Here is a 13,383-nt window from a genome sequence, read left to right on the forward strand (position 1 = left end):
TTATCGTGTACCGACTTATATATCACTTAAAATGAGCATTAAAATTATCAACGATCGTCACATCTATTAATGTTCATAATCAGAACTGAGTTGTTATGTATAGCTAAAGGATGCTTGTATATCAATATGAATTAACTCAAACAAGATCTCAAGTTTTAGTCTTGTCAATGGAAAAATCCATGATTACAAGTGATATTTCATTCTTCAGTAGATCTACCCGATTCAAACTATAAAATTAGTTCGAATCCGTTGAATTTCTAAATACCAAACTACACATCGAAAAGGAAATAGATAAAAGAAACTTGCATGGAGGACCCGATTCATAAAGTAATTCCCTATAGAGAAAATCTGTCTGATTTCCTCTGCTTTTTGAAAGATAAACAAAAAAGATGGCAAATATATGTATTCCAATTGGATTAACTGAAAATTTTAATTAGTTTATTAATTGGTCCTGATTTTTAGCTGTAGATTGGAACTGCTTTTCCATTTTTTCGAGCTAATTCAGGAGATTTCCCTCGTGAATCGGCGATTTTTGGACTCTTGGGTGTGGTGGTGGCATCAGAAAACAGAAAGATATAATTTATTTTAGTCTTTTTTTCCCCTAAAAAGAGATAATAAAGATGTTTGAATTCGATTTCTTCGTGAATTTCACTCGTGAAAATATGTCGTGGTGAGTGGGGACAAATCAAGTGGTTGGCCTGATAATTATGCAATGAAATGTTTGCTTGTCCCTTATATAAAAATGGGAAAGTAGATATCATAACACAATATTTTACTTTTGTGTCAATTTTATCACAACTTTTTAAAATTACACTATATAGCACAACATTTAAGGTGTAGTGTCAATTATGGCATGACGTTAAATTTTCCATGAAAATAAAACAGAAGGCCGATGCGGGGCACATGTGAATGAGTAGTGGGCTCAGACTCTTGCCACACGCTGAATAACCCATATTCGTAACAGCTTGGTATCCTTGATGTGGATTCATCTCTACTATATAGGCACTACATAAATGAGAGACACATCCAAGAAAAAAGAGATTTTCCACTCCAATAGTTGTCTCTTTTTTTGGTTTCTCATTAGGGCTCACAAATATATTATATTAATTAAATGAATATAGCTAATATTATATTATTAATAATGGTTAAAATTAATTAATAAAATATATAAATCATTTAAATCAATAATTAAAAATAAATCTAAATTAATGACAATAATAGAAATTAATTAAATTAATTGAAATTCATTATAATAATAAAAATACATGATGATCAAGAAAAAAATTACAAGATGAACGGCAATTTTGCGGGTATGGTAAAATTGTCAAATATGTTTCACCAAGTCAGCATGTAGTTATCGATGCTTTTCTCTATATGGAAGCTTGGATATGATTCCGAATATATTCCTCATACGGAGCAAAAGTTTTCTCCCCAAGCTCCAGTAATGCTAAGCCATTGGGCGTATTATCATAAGAGCGCAGCGAATCGAAGTTCGCATTATACGTTGGCGTCAACGACCTTTTCTAAAAAAAATTAAAAGAGGAAAAGCGACAACCATATAGGCTCTACGGCTGTCACGCTGTAGCTGTAGACTCATCTCTCTACAAAGGCACTTGTCTCTCTACATAGGGACAAGTGTGAGAGACAAGCCTAGCTCTAGCGAGGTGCATCTCTCACTGCGCGTCTCTAAGCGGCCACATGGCCAAGAGAGATGGCCAAAAGTGGCCACTGGAGATGGTGTAAAGCTCTATTGCCTTAGATCCCCATCACCATATCAAAAATTTTTTTTTAAAAAAATTGACATCATATAACATGATTTTACCTTGCACATGTACAAGGGTGTCGAAAGTGATGTGCATCAGCTTTCCCTCACATTTGACGGAAAATTGATATTATTTTATTGGAAAAAGTATAAAAATTTCCATTGTGATTTGAATTTGAGATAAATTGGATCCTATGATTTTTTGAGAGGCAACTAATGCCCTGTGATTTATTTCGTGAGATATAATGGACTTTACTGTTAGTTTTTTTGTCACTTTTGATCATTAAATTTTTTTTTGCCATTATTACCCTCAAACTTTCAGCATTTTGCAGTTTGATCATAAAATTCAAAAAAAAAAAAGGGAAAGATTTGGACAGCTGATCGGCAACCTCGACCCTACCACCGAGGTCGCCCACACCTACAGAGGACGTCGAAACCTCGAGGGTGGGGTCGGGATCGCCAATTGGTGGCTCCAACTCCTAAATCGACCAAGATTTCAAACTCGAAATCCCGGTCGATTCGGGGGCGGGGGTTGCCAATCTACGACCTGACCCCACCTCCATGGTCGCCAGCATCCTATGTGGGTGCGAGCGACCTCAGCAGTGGGGTCGAGGTCACCTACCAGCGGCCCCAACTCCTACCCCTTTCTTTTTTCGAATTTTAGGATCAAATTGAAATAAAAGTTAAAAGTCTAAGGGTAATAATAGCAAAAAAAGGTTTAGACAAAAAAGTGATGAAGAAACTAACGTTGAGGTCCATTATGTCTCACGAAATAAACCACAGAGTGTTAGTTATCCCTCGAAAAATCACAAGGTCCGATTGTCCCAAGATCAAAGCACAATGGGGTTTTTAAAATTTTTTTCCAATTTTATTTAGATAAAAAAATTAATATTTTTGTACTATCTAATAAAATTAAAATACTGACTAGTGAAAAAAAAATCAAAAAATGGTGTTCTACGACATTATTTACTTGCTCTTTCTATATCTGAGGGTGATCACCGTCTACCACCACCTTAGCTGAGGTTGCAGCGACCACCTGACCTCCTGGTTTGGGTCCCTAAATCTATGTAATTAACAACAGTTGTGCTAGTGTTTTTTTTTTAAACAAGCTAGCGACGTTTAAGACTAAAAGTTACTTTTACACACACATATATATAAAGTTACTTTTACATTTTTCATAAGAAAATTAACAAAAAAGGCAGTCGGATGTGACTAAATGCAATTGATCTAATGACATTAAAGTTGTGAATTATCAATCCAAATTATTCATTTCTTCTTGATGTGAAGGTTACATTTTTAAACGGCAATGTTGATGGACACATCTGTATGACCTGTCGGAAGATTTTAAGGTTGGCAAGAAAAATGATTATTAGTTATGTTTTTCGAAGAAGCACATGTATGCAATCCCACAAATAATTTGCTTCTTCCACAATGAGCATTGATTTTTCAAGAAACGAGTACGTTTAGTTGTGTCTACTTGCACAGAGACATAATGTTATTTTGACAAGTTAAACAAATTAATTTGTGATGGGCGAACAATTAAAGAACAAGCACAAAATGAAAATTAATTATCATATTTTTCACAATTCATTATACGCTTGTTCTTTATTTAATACACTCGAAGTTATATTGTTTCTTCTTTTTTTCGGTGAATAGTTATATTGTTTCTTAATGTGGGCCGATCATTGCCTAGTACAATTGATTGATTGTGGAACTATAATTAATTTAAGTTAGTTATCGATGTAGTTATCGATGTTTTTCTCTATCTGGAAGCTTGGATATGATTATGAATATATTCCTCATACGGAGCAAAAGTTTTCTCCCCAAGCTCCAGTAATGCTAAGCCATTGGGCGTATTATCATAAGAGTGTAGCGAATTGAAGTTCGCATTATACGTTGGCGTCAACGACCTTTTCTAAAAAAAATTAAAAGAGGAAAAGCGACTACCTTATAGGCTCTACGGCTGTCACGCTGCAGCTGTTGACTCATCTCTCTACAAAGGCACTTGTCTCTACACAAGGACAAGTGTGAGAGATGAGCCTAGCTCTAGCGAGGTGCATCTCTCACTGTACGTCTCTAAGCAGCCACATGGCCAAGAGAGATGGCTAATAGTGGCCACTGGAGATGGTGTAAAGCGCCATTGCCTTAGATACCCATCGCCATATCAAAATTCTTTTAAAAAAAATTGACATCATATAACATGATTTTACGTTGCACATGTACAAGGGTGTCGAAAGTGATGTGCATCAGCTTTCCCTCACATTTGATGGAAAATTGATATTATTTTATTGGAAAAAGTATAAAAATTTCCATTGTGATTTGAATTTAAGATAAATTGGATCCTATGATTTTTTTAGAGGCAACTAATGCCCTGTGATTTATTTCGTGAGATATAATAGACTTTATTGTTAGTTTTTTTGTCGCTTTTGATCATTAAATTTTTTTTGCCATTATTACCCTCAAACTTTCAGCATTTTGCAGTTTGATCATAAAATTCAAAAAAAAAAAGAAAAGGGAAAGACTTAGACAGCCGATCAGCAATCCCGACCCTACCACCGAGGTCGCTCACACCTACAGAGGACCTCGAAACCTCGAGGGTGGGGTCAGGATCGCCAATTGGTGGCTCCAACTCCTAAATCGACCAAGATCTCAAACTTGAAATCCCGGTCGATTCGGGGGCGGGGGTTGCCAATCTACGACCTGACCCCACCTCCATGGTCGCTAGCATCCTCTGTGGGTGCAAGCAACCTCAGCAGTGGGGTCGAGGTCGCCTACCAGCGGCCCCAACTCCTACCCCTTTCTTTTTTCGAATTTTAGGACCAAATTGAAATAAAAGTTAAAAGTCTAAGGGTAATAATAGCAAAAAAAAGTTCAGACAAAAAAGTGATGAAGAAATTAACATTGAGGTCCATTATATCTCATGAAATAAACCACAGAGTGTTAGTTATCCCTCCAAAAATCACAAGGTCCGATTGTCCCAAGATCAAAGCGCAATGGGGTTTTTAAAATTTTTTCCAATTTTATTTAGATAAAAAAATTAATATTTTTGTACTAACTAATAAAATTAAAATACTGACTAGTGAAAAAAAATCAAAAAATGGTGTTGTACGACATTATTTACTTGCTTCCTCTATATCTGAGGGTGATCACCGTCTACCACCACCTTAGCTGAGGTTGCAGCGACCACCTGACCTCCTGGTTTGGGTCCCTAAATCTACGTAATTAACAACAGTTGTGCTAGTGTTTGTTTTTTTAACAAGCTAGCGACGTTTAAGACTAAAAGTTACTTTTACACACACACATATATATATAAAGTTACTTTTACATTTTTCATAAGAAAATTAACAAAAAAGGCGGTCGGATGTGACTAAATGCAATTGATCTAATGACATTAAAGTTGTGAATTATCAATCCAAGTTATTCATTTCTTCTTGATGTGAAGGTTACATTTTTAAACGGCAATGTTGATGGACACATCTATATGACCTGGCGGAAGATTTTAAGGTTGGCAAGAAAAATGATTATTAGTTATGTTTTTCGAAGAAGCACATGTATGCAATCCCCCAAATAATTTGCTTCTTCCACAATGAGCATTGATTTTTCAAGAAACGAGTACGTTTAGTTGTGTCTACTTGCACAGAGACATAATGTTATTTTGACAAGTTAAACAAATTAATTTGTGATGGGCGAACAATTAAAGAACAAGCACAAAATGAAAATTAATTATCATAGTTTTCACAATTCATTATACGCTTGTTCTTTATTTAATACACTCGAAGTTATATTGTTTCTTCTTTTTTTCGGTGAATAGTTATATTGTTTCTTAATGTGGGCCGATCATTGCCTAGTACAATTGATTAATTCTGGAACTATAATTAATTTAAGTTAGTTAAAGATGCTTCAACAAAACACAATTCCTTCGGCAAAAAAAAAAAAAAGGAACAAACATAATGAAATCTTCGGGAAGATTTTATTCCAAAAGACTAGCACTAAACTAATCAGCTAATCAATCTTCCTTTTCGTTCTTAAACATTTGACTTTGTGTTACGTTTTCTAAACTTTCTACTACATTAACCTATCAAAAAAGAAAAGAAAAAAGACCTACTTTACTCTCTTTGTCATTCTAGCCAAAAATCAACTATTACAAATTGATACATGTACTATCAAAAAAAAAAAACAGCCATGTGTAACTTTTGTTAACTTTTAGAAAAATAAATTTTTTAATTTCAAAAAATTACAAAAGAATTTGAAAAATTACAAATTTTGAAAAATAAAAATAAAAGGAAGATGCTCAAATAGAAGTTAATAGCAATGGTAGGGGACCCCAGTTTAAAAATAAAATAAAGTATGTATTTTAATCTTTTACGAATTTTGTTTTGGCTATATTTAAGGAAAAAAAATGTGAAGTATAATTCTTTGTTTGAAGAACTTCTTTTCGAGAGAATTGATAATTTTACCATCCAATAGAGATTGCATTTCAAAGCAGGATTTTCTAGAGGGCTATTACATTACATGTGTTAAGCACAGGTCATAATCCCCGGGCGAAATTCGCTTTACCTTTCGATCTTCAAGTGCATGCCATGTCAACGGATGTCGTGATCGATGGATTAGTCGGTTGTATCATCATCGAATGATGATGGTGATGCTGACGAATACAATTTCTTTTCTGTTACGAAGTATCCTAGACTGTGTAACGTCATTGTCCACCTCAGGACAACAATCTAAGTTCGGATTGTTGTCGAATTTATCAATGATGATGCTGAAGAAAACAAGCCGACATTTTCCAATCTTCACTTGGGCTTGGAAGTGGGCCACAGCCCAGTTCAAACGGCCCAAAATAAAATAAAATTACGGGCCGAGTAGGAAAAGCCCACTTAGTCTATACGCCAATGACACTCTGTGATCTCACGGAAAAATGTCTGGTATGTAAGCATTGGGAAGCTGCTGTTCAATGTTTACTGCATCAAGGTCCGGTGTGAATGGTAAATTTGGAAAAACGTCTGTTTTGTAAGCATTGGGCAGCTGCTGTTCAATGTTTACTGCATCAAGGTCCGGTGTGAATGGTAAATTTGGAACGGCCCGCTATGGAAGTAAGATCAATCGGAATGGTTATCCTCTTACCAATCAACTGAGGCTAATGATAATACGACTGCTATAATTTCTTTTCGATCACTGATCAGGAAAATATTACTTTAGTGCCCAGTAAAGGCGACCTGTGGAGTAATCAGTTTCGAAAATGGCGCAACCAAAACTTGGATACTGATGGGAGCAGTTGCTTTCACTTGGATCACAAGTGAAACAGAAAGCAAAATTCCAAAGCAAAAGCATCATTTTCATTTTTGATATTAAATAAATAATTCATTGAGCACCAATACATAATTGTATTCATTCATTCCATTCATTCATTGATGACAATGAAATTCCTCCTAAAGCAATCACAGCTCACAGCACTAACCCCCCTTTCACTTCACAACATATCTTTGAGAAAATCATTACAACTCAATTCCTTCACAAAGCCTATACTTTATAAAGTGAAAATTAAAAAAGAAAAATACAAAAAATCAATCATTAATAAAATAAAAAAAAAGAGAGACTATACACACAACCCAGTGGTAAAGGAGAGTACCATGCCACTCTTCTTTTTGAACCTAAACGTATGTATTTAAATAAGAATTCATATGACTGTGCTACTTACCCTCCACCAATTGCTTTTCATCAAATCAGTTCCTCGATCTTTGACGTGTTAACACGGGAGAGACTGGCCCAACTATGGGAAAAGGGAACTTGCAGAAATGCAAGAATTATTATCGAGCTCGAGTCTCTGAAGAAATCTTCCCGTGGAGACCACCACTTTAGCCCCTCTCCCTGTGTCCTGCATTAACTCTAGTGCCTGACCTCAGACTCGCGTTACTAGCCTGACTTGTTTCAGAATTCTCCTGCTGAGGCTGGGTTTCAGTGTTCCCAGTCTGACTCCTCCTTCGTCTTCGGTCCTGTAAGATTGCAACAAGTAATGTTAGTATTATCAAGAACTCCTTGTTGGGCTGTGCTTATGTTTTCCGTGCACTTGTAGGGAACAGGCATTTCAATTGTCTGTTACATGAACATTAAATATTAATTCAAAGAAGATTTTCAATTCTCACCTCGCGAGGAATAGGGTACTCCTCTGATTCGAGCATCCGGACCACCTGACTCATCTTTGGTCTCTTGTCAGCATCTGGGTCGAGGCATCTGAGAGCAGTCAAAAGGGCTCGTTTAAGGGCACTTGTCGATGGTCGGGTCTCAATGTTGGGGTCCACTACCTCTTCGGAACGCCTGCTTCCAACCATCATCTTGAGCCAGTCCACCAAGTTCACCTATAAGAACAAAATAGGACCTCCTTAGAACAACATAATAGACAGTTTTCAAGATCTTGAATAAAACTGAGTTTTGCGCCAATACAAAAAGATTTGAACAAAGCTGAAGCTCTTCTTCTTACCTCAGGGGCAGGGCGCTCATAATCAACAGGATCACGTCCTGTTATCGCTTCTAAGAGCACGACCCCGAAACTGTAAACGTCACTCTTCTCATTTAGAAGGCCAGAGTTAGCATATTCAGGAGCCACATACCTAAATAATCACAAAAAGCACATAATAAAAGGAAATTTTAGTGAAAATTATCAAATGCCAATCTGATAGTTGCAGTTGATTTTCATGCAACAGAGCCCATCCAATGATAAGAAAGAAGACTGAAAAAGAAACACCAAATAAACTCACCCAAAGGTGCCCATTACTCTAGTTGTGATATGACTCTTCCCAGCTCCAAGCAATTTGGCCAGTCCAAAGTCAGAGATCTTGGCATTGAAGTCCTCATCAATCAGTATATTGCTAGACTTGATGTCACGGTGGACTACCTTCGGCTCGATTGCCTCATGGAGGTAACCAAGCCTGCAATGTAATATTGCATTCACGAGTCAAAATTCATAAGGAGGGAACCAAAATACATAATTCAGCCCAAACATACAGAATATCAACTTACGCTTTAGCGGTGCCCAGAAGAACCTTCAAACGAGCCTCCCATGTGAGATACTCATGCTGGCACATCCCTCCATGAAGCCACTGCTCAAGATTTCCGTTGCTCACATATTCATACACCAACATCCTAGTAAATCACCACAGGAAGATAGTAAATAAGAATTTTCAAGCACCCAGATTAGGCTACTTTACTATTCTGGAAATTTCTTTCATGCTTATAGATTACTCCAGTCTGTTCATTAGCGAAGAGGATTATAATACCTATGTGTCCCCTCGATGCAGTACCCAAGAAGTCGAACCAAGTTCTTATGCCGCACATGACCAATAGCCTCGACTTCAACCCTGAACTCCTTCTCGGCTTGACCTCTATTAAAAAGAGAGGAAAAAAAAAAAGAGAGAGAGATAACTTTTACTCAAAACATTACATTAGTGTTTTCTGTTACTTAAATGGTGTGAAAGGGGTCATTTTTCACTTACAAGTTGTTAAGGAGTTTCTTTACTGCCACAGGTGTTCCATTAATAAGATATCCTCGGTATACCACCCCATATCCACCCTCACCAATAACATTCTCCTTAGAAAACCGGCCAGTTGCAATCTCCAGATCTCTTAGGGTGAACCAGTGGCCCCATCCAAGCTGAGAGAATTCTGGCAGTCCTGAGAGTGGTGAAGGGGCAGTTACAGGGTGTAAGGAAGCCCTATGAACAGAAACAGAGACACGCCCTTTCTTTCCATCTTCTCCTAATTGAGACCCGGCATTATCCTTCTCGAGATTGGTAAAGGAACCCGACTGACTGCAATTATCTCCATTCTTCAGATGGACTGACTTCTCCGAGTCCTTGTCGCTGTACTTCTCATTAAGTGCGAGAATAACACCTTCATGGGAGATGAAGTTGTTTGCTGAAGCTTCATCGATGCCGATCTCTTTGATCTCCTTTGAGACCTTTGGAATCTGGGTGAGAGGAAGAACATCTTTATCCCTTCTTGACTTCCTACGTGGAATGAAGCACAGCGATAATGCCATGAGGATTACCACGATGACGACCCCGAAAAAGATTGCCACCAATTCCCACACCTTGAGACCGAGAATAGATTTCTTAGAAAGTTCTGTGTTTAGATCAGTTGCCATAAAATACAGTAACACTAGTTCCTGCTTGAGAAGAAACAAACAGGACAATGAGATCAATAGGTAACCCGTAACTCAACTCTTCTCAAAATCCTTCTGTTTTAATTTATTAAAACAATCCGACCTCCCATTTCCTCGCCTAAATTCATAGATGCACTCTTCAATTTGACCAGATTTTTCACGTAGGAAAACAGATAACTGAATGATGCTATCTAAATAAGAAACCGAACTAGTTCATCATTCACAAACAAAATTAGAGAGTTCAAATAGTGGCATTATGACCTCTTCTTCCTGGAGCCATAGTCTCGGCTATATATGAATCAGATAAGCTAAATCATCAAATTCCCCAGCTATAAACAAACCGCGATAAAAGAGAGAATTTGATGAATACATAACACACTGCCCCAATCACAAAAAATGCAGATATATGTGTTGTTTGCCCAATCAATATAGTAACTAAACGACAGCCGAAAATCAAGAATCACAATTAACATTCCTCCCAGCATTCTCTCACCAACCAAACAGGACTTTAGCCGACATAAACACAAGAAACACGCCACAAAACATCACAGTAAACAGGTTCCGATTAGAATGTCCAGTTTGCTGATGAATCAATTACCTGCCAGCAAGAGTGATTGCTAATGTGCGCTCAAGACACAATTACTCACCGGAAGTCAATCGGATTCAAACCCTGATCTCTCTCCCCAAGAAACTAATGAACCGCTTGGCAACTACCAGCTCTTAAGCTCATTCACAGCAACCCAATTGTCAGGCATTGGACTGTTTCCTTCATGGGATTTCTTTGTTCAGCAGAAGGGTCCCCGAATTTCAGCTCAAAATTCAAACTTCCCGGCAGAAACTTCTGTTCTGCAGATTGACACTCAACTCAGGAGAAATGCTGAGCAAGTTACAAGCAAATGGAAACAGAGACGGTGCTATTTACAAGAAGAAGAGGAAGGAGTAGGAGAAGAAGGAATAACGGAGTTATCAGAGGGGGTAGGTGATGATGAAGGAAGAGAGAAATGCCTTGCAAGGAGGCTCTACATATTTTGCTGAATGGCTCTACATATACTATACATGCATTAACATTACAGCAAACACAAGATAGAGAGAGAGACAGACAGAGAGAGAGCATGAGAAAATGGAAACTTTCTTTGCTGTTTCGCCTTCACTTTCTTTTCTTTTTCTTTTTTCCCTTTTATCAAATTAATAATTTGAATTTATTTAATTAAACTATGAGATCAAATTAAATTAATCAAAAGCTCTGTGATTTTTCAAATCTTTGGGGGGAGCCAAATGGGTGTCGGATGTTACAGTGAATCGGACCACAATTTGATTAGCAAAATTGAATTCAATATTTTGGGGTGTTATCCTTCCACAAAAAAACTTTTTGTGAGACCAATAACGATTACCAATTCCCATTTCGGTGTACATTTATCCCTAATTACGAGTTACTTTCTCGAGTTTTGAACTCTTGCACTGCACACAAAATTTGCTGACATGAAATGCAGTTTGCCAACTGTTTCACACGTTTATAGTCATTTAAAATTTAATGATTTCGTATTATTAGCATTTAGCAGTCAAACCCCTAATTTTGCTGCATACCGTGGGTGCAAGACGGTTCAATAAGATTTTCATTATAAACTGTAACGATTTTGATTTTTTGGGACAAGAATTTTGTAAACCGTAACGGAAACTTTTTGAAAAGAATAAAATCATAGTAGAAAAAAGATCAGTTCTTTGGTTCGGTTAACCAAATCTTCCCGATAAGGAAGAGTTATAGATCAACATTTAAAATCGCAAACTCAAAGTCATTCACAGCTTAATAGAGACCTAAAATAAAAACTCATTTAAAAGTCCTATGAGTTAGTACTTATTACAATTGAATAAAAAGAAAAGCCAACCATATTTTCAAACTAAATTGGACCTCCAACAGTCACTCAGAGGAAGTTATACTTGCACACGATGAGGATTGAGGAAGAGGAGAGGATTTAATTATTGGCTTAGATGAATTCATCAAGAGGGGAAAAAAAAAACAGTTCTAGGTGGGTATATAAACGAGCCGAGCCTAACCGAGCCTGAAGATACAAGGTTCAAGCATGGCCTTGTCAAACTTTTCCTAGGCTCAAGCTTAGACTTGAGCTTGATCGAGCCTGAAAACCCAAGCTTGAGCTCAGCTCGTCAGACAAATCAAAAGCTTGAGTTCGACTCGTATAAAGCTTAGTCAATGGGCAAGTTCAGTAGAAAAGTCAGGGTCAAGCTCGCTCGGATCGAGCTCGAGCTTGGGTCGGGCTTAGGCTTGAGTTTGGCTCATTTAGGCTCGGGAAAAGAAAATGACTATAAGCTAAATTTTAAAACAACAAATATTATACAAAATATAATTCAAAAATATTGATTACAACTTGATAGTGGACTTAGCGAATAGTGTGTGAAAGATTTGTGTGACTATCAATATCAATTTTGAACTTAGGGTTTCATTTTGTTATTTTCCTATAATAATAATAATAACTCGTTTAGGCTCGCGAGCTTAGCGAGTTGAACACTATTAAGTTCAGCTCGATTTATTTAACTGACAAACTCGAGCTTAATAAGAGTAAATCAAATACAAGCTTTTATTGAGTCGAGCTCAAACTATTCGCAAATAGTCTTGTCTCATTTACATCCCAAGTTATAGGCTCAAAAACGAAACTCTTCCATATATTTAAGGAAAAAGTAAAGATTTTACTTCACCCTTACTTTTTTAAATCTCCACTTCCATTACACATAATATAAATATTTTAAAAAAATTATATGTATATTTTATAAAAAAATATATGTATATGTATAATTAGGATCGCAATGGTTAAAATAGCAAACCGGTAACCCCTTGAAAAGCGATTTTTCTTTGAAAATCTAAATAAAATATTCGCGAAGGTGATTAATTCAGTCCTTTTTCAGTTCGATAAGAAATGGTTTGACAAAATGATATCGATTCTTTTTCTTTTTTTTGGACTCGGCCCTATACATCGGTTGGAAGACTGAAGAGAGAGGTATGAATGAATGTGATAAATATTTGGGAATGGACAGGTAACTAATTAAATCAGTGTGTTTGTTTGATTAGTAATTGTCAAATATTCTGACCCTTTTCTCTGTTCTTTTTCTTTTTCTCCCTTTGCTGAGGTCAAATATTGAGACTCAACATCAAATCATCAATTACAAGTTATCTCCCGAGACAAGTGCAGTGAATAGTGCTCGGAAAATTAATTGGTGGAATTTCTCTTTTTCTTCCTTTTCCCATTAGTGCTTTTTCTCTCGTAGGATCTGATCTATAGCCTGGCACGACATAGATTGCTTTGCTTTTAAGAGGATTCAAACTTGAAATTCTGAGTGCACAATCAAATATTAAGAAAGTTGATCATTGAATAGCCATATTTTGCTTCGTAAATAGTAATGGAATCAGGATTTATTCTCATTGATTAAACCGGTTTGGAGAAATCGGTTCATGTAA

General features: G+C 36.7%; 1 protein-coding gene across 4 annotated transcripts; it reads right to left on the reverse strand.

The window, feature by feature from the left end:
• Positions 1-7,123: 7,123 nt before the first annotated feature.
• LOC116209212 (probable receptor-like protein kinase At5g18500) lies at positions 7,124-11,026 on the reverse strand. Of its 4 annotated transcripts, none has more exons than XM_031542796.1 (8): positions 10,516-11,026; positions 9,250-9,920; positions 9,034-9,138; positions 8,777-8,899; positions 8,515-8,685; positions 8,238-8,367; positions 7,903-8,115; positions 7,124-7,752 (listed from the first exon to the last, which is right to left on the reverse strand). In XM_031542796.1, the coding sequence occupies exons 2-8, from the start codon at positions 9,897-9,899 to the stop codon at positions 7,615-7,617; spliced, it is 1,530 nt and encodes a 509-aa protein (XP_031398656.1). In that variant the 5' UTR covers positions 9,900-9,920; positions 10,516-11,026; the 3' UTR covers positions 7,124-7,614. The 4 variants fall into 4 exon arrangements, with proteins under 4 accessions (XP_031398656.1, XP_031398657.1, XP_031398659.1 ...); XM_031542797.1 differs by having other exon boundaries at positions 10,565-11,025; XM_031542799.1 differs by having other exon boundaries at positions 9,250-9,845; positions 10,565-11,023.
• Between the last annotated feature and the right edge of the window lie 2,357 nt (positions 11,027-13,383).

Source organism: Punica granatum, chromosome 5 (genome assembly GCF_007655135.1).
Source record: "Punica granatum isolate Tunisia-2019 chromosome 5, ASM765513v2, whole genome shotgun sequence".
NCBI classification, from domain to species: Eukaryota; Viridiplantae; Streptophyta; class Magnoliopsida; order Myrtales; family Lythraceae; genus Punica; species Punica granatum.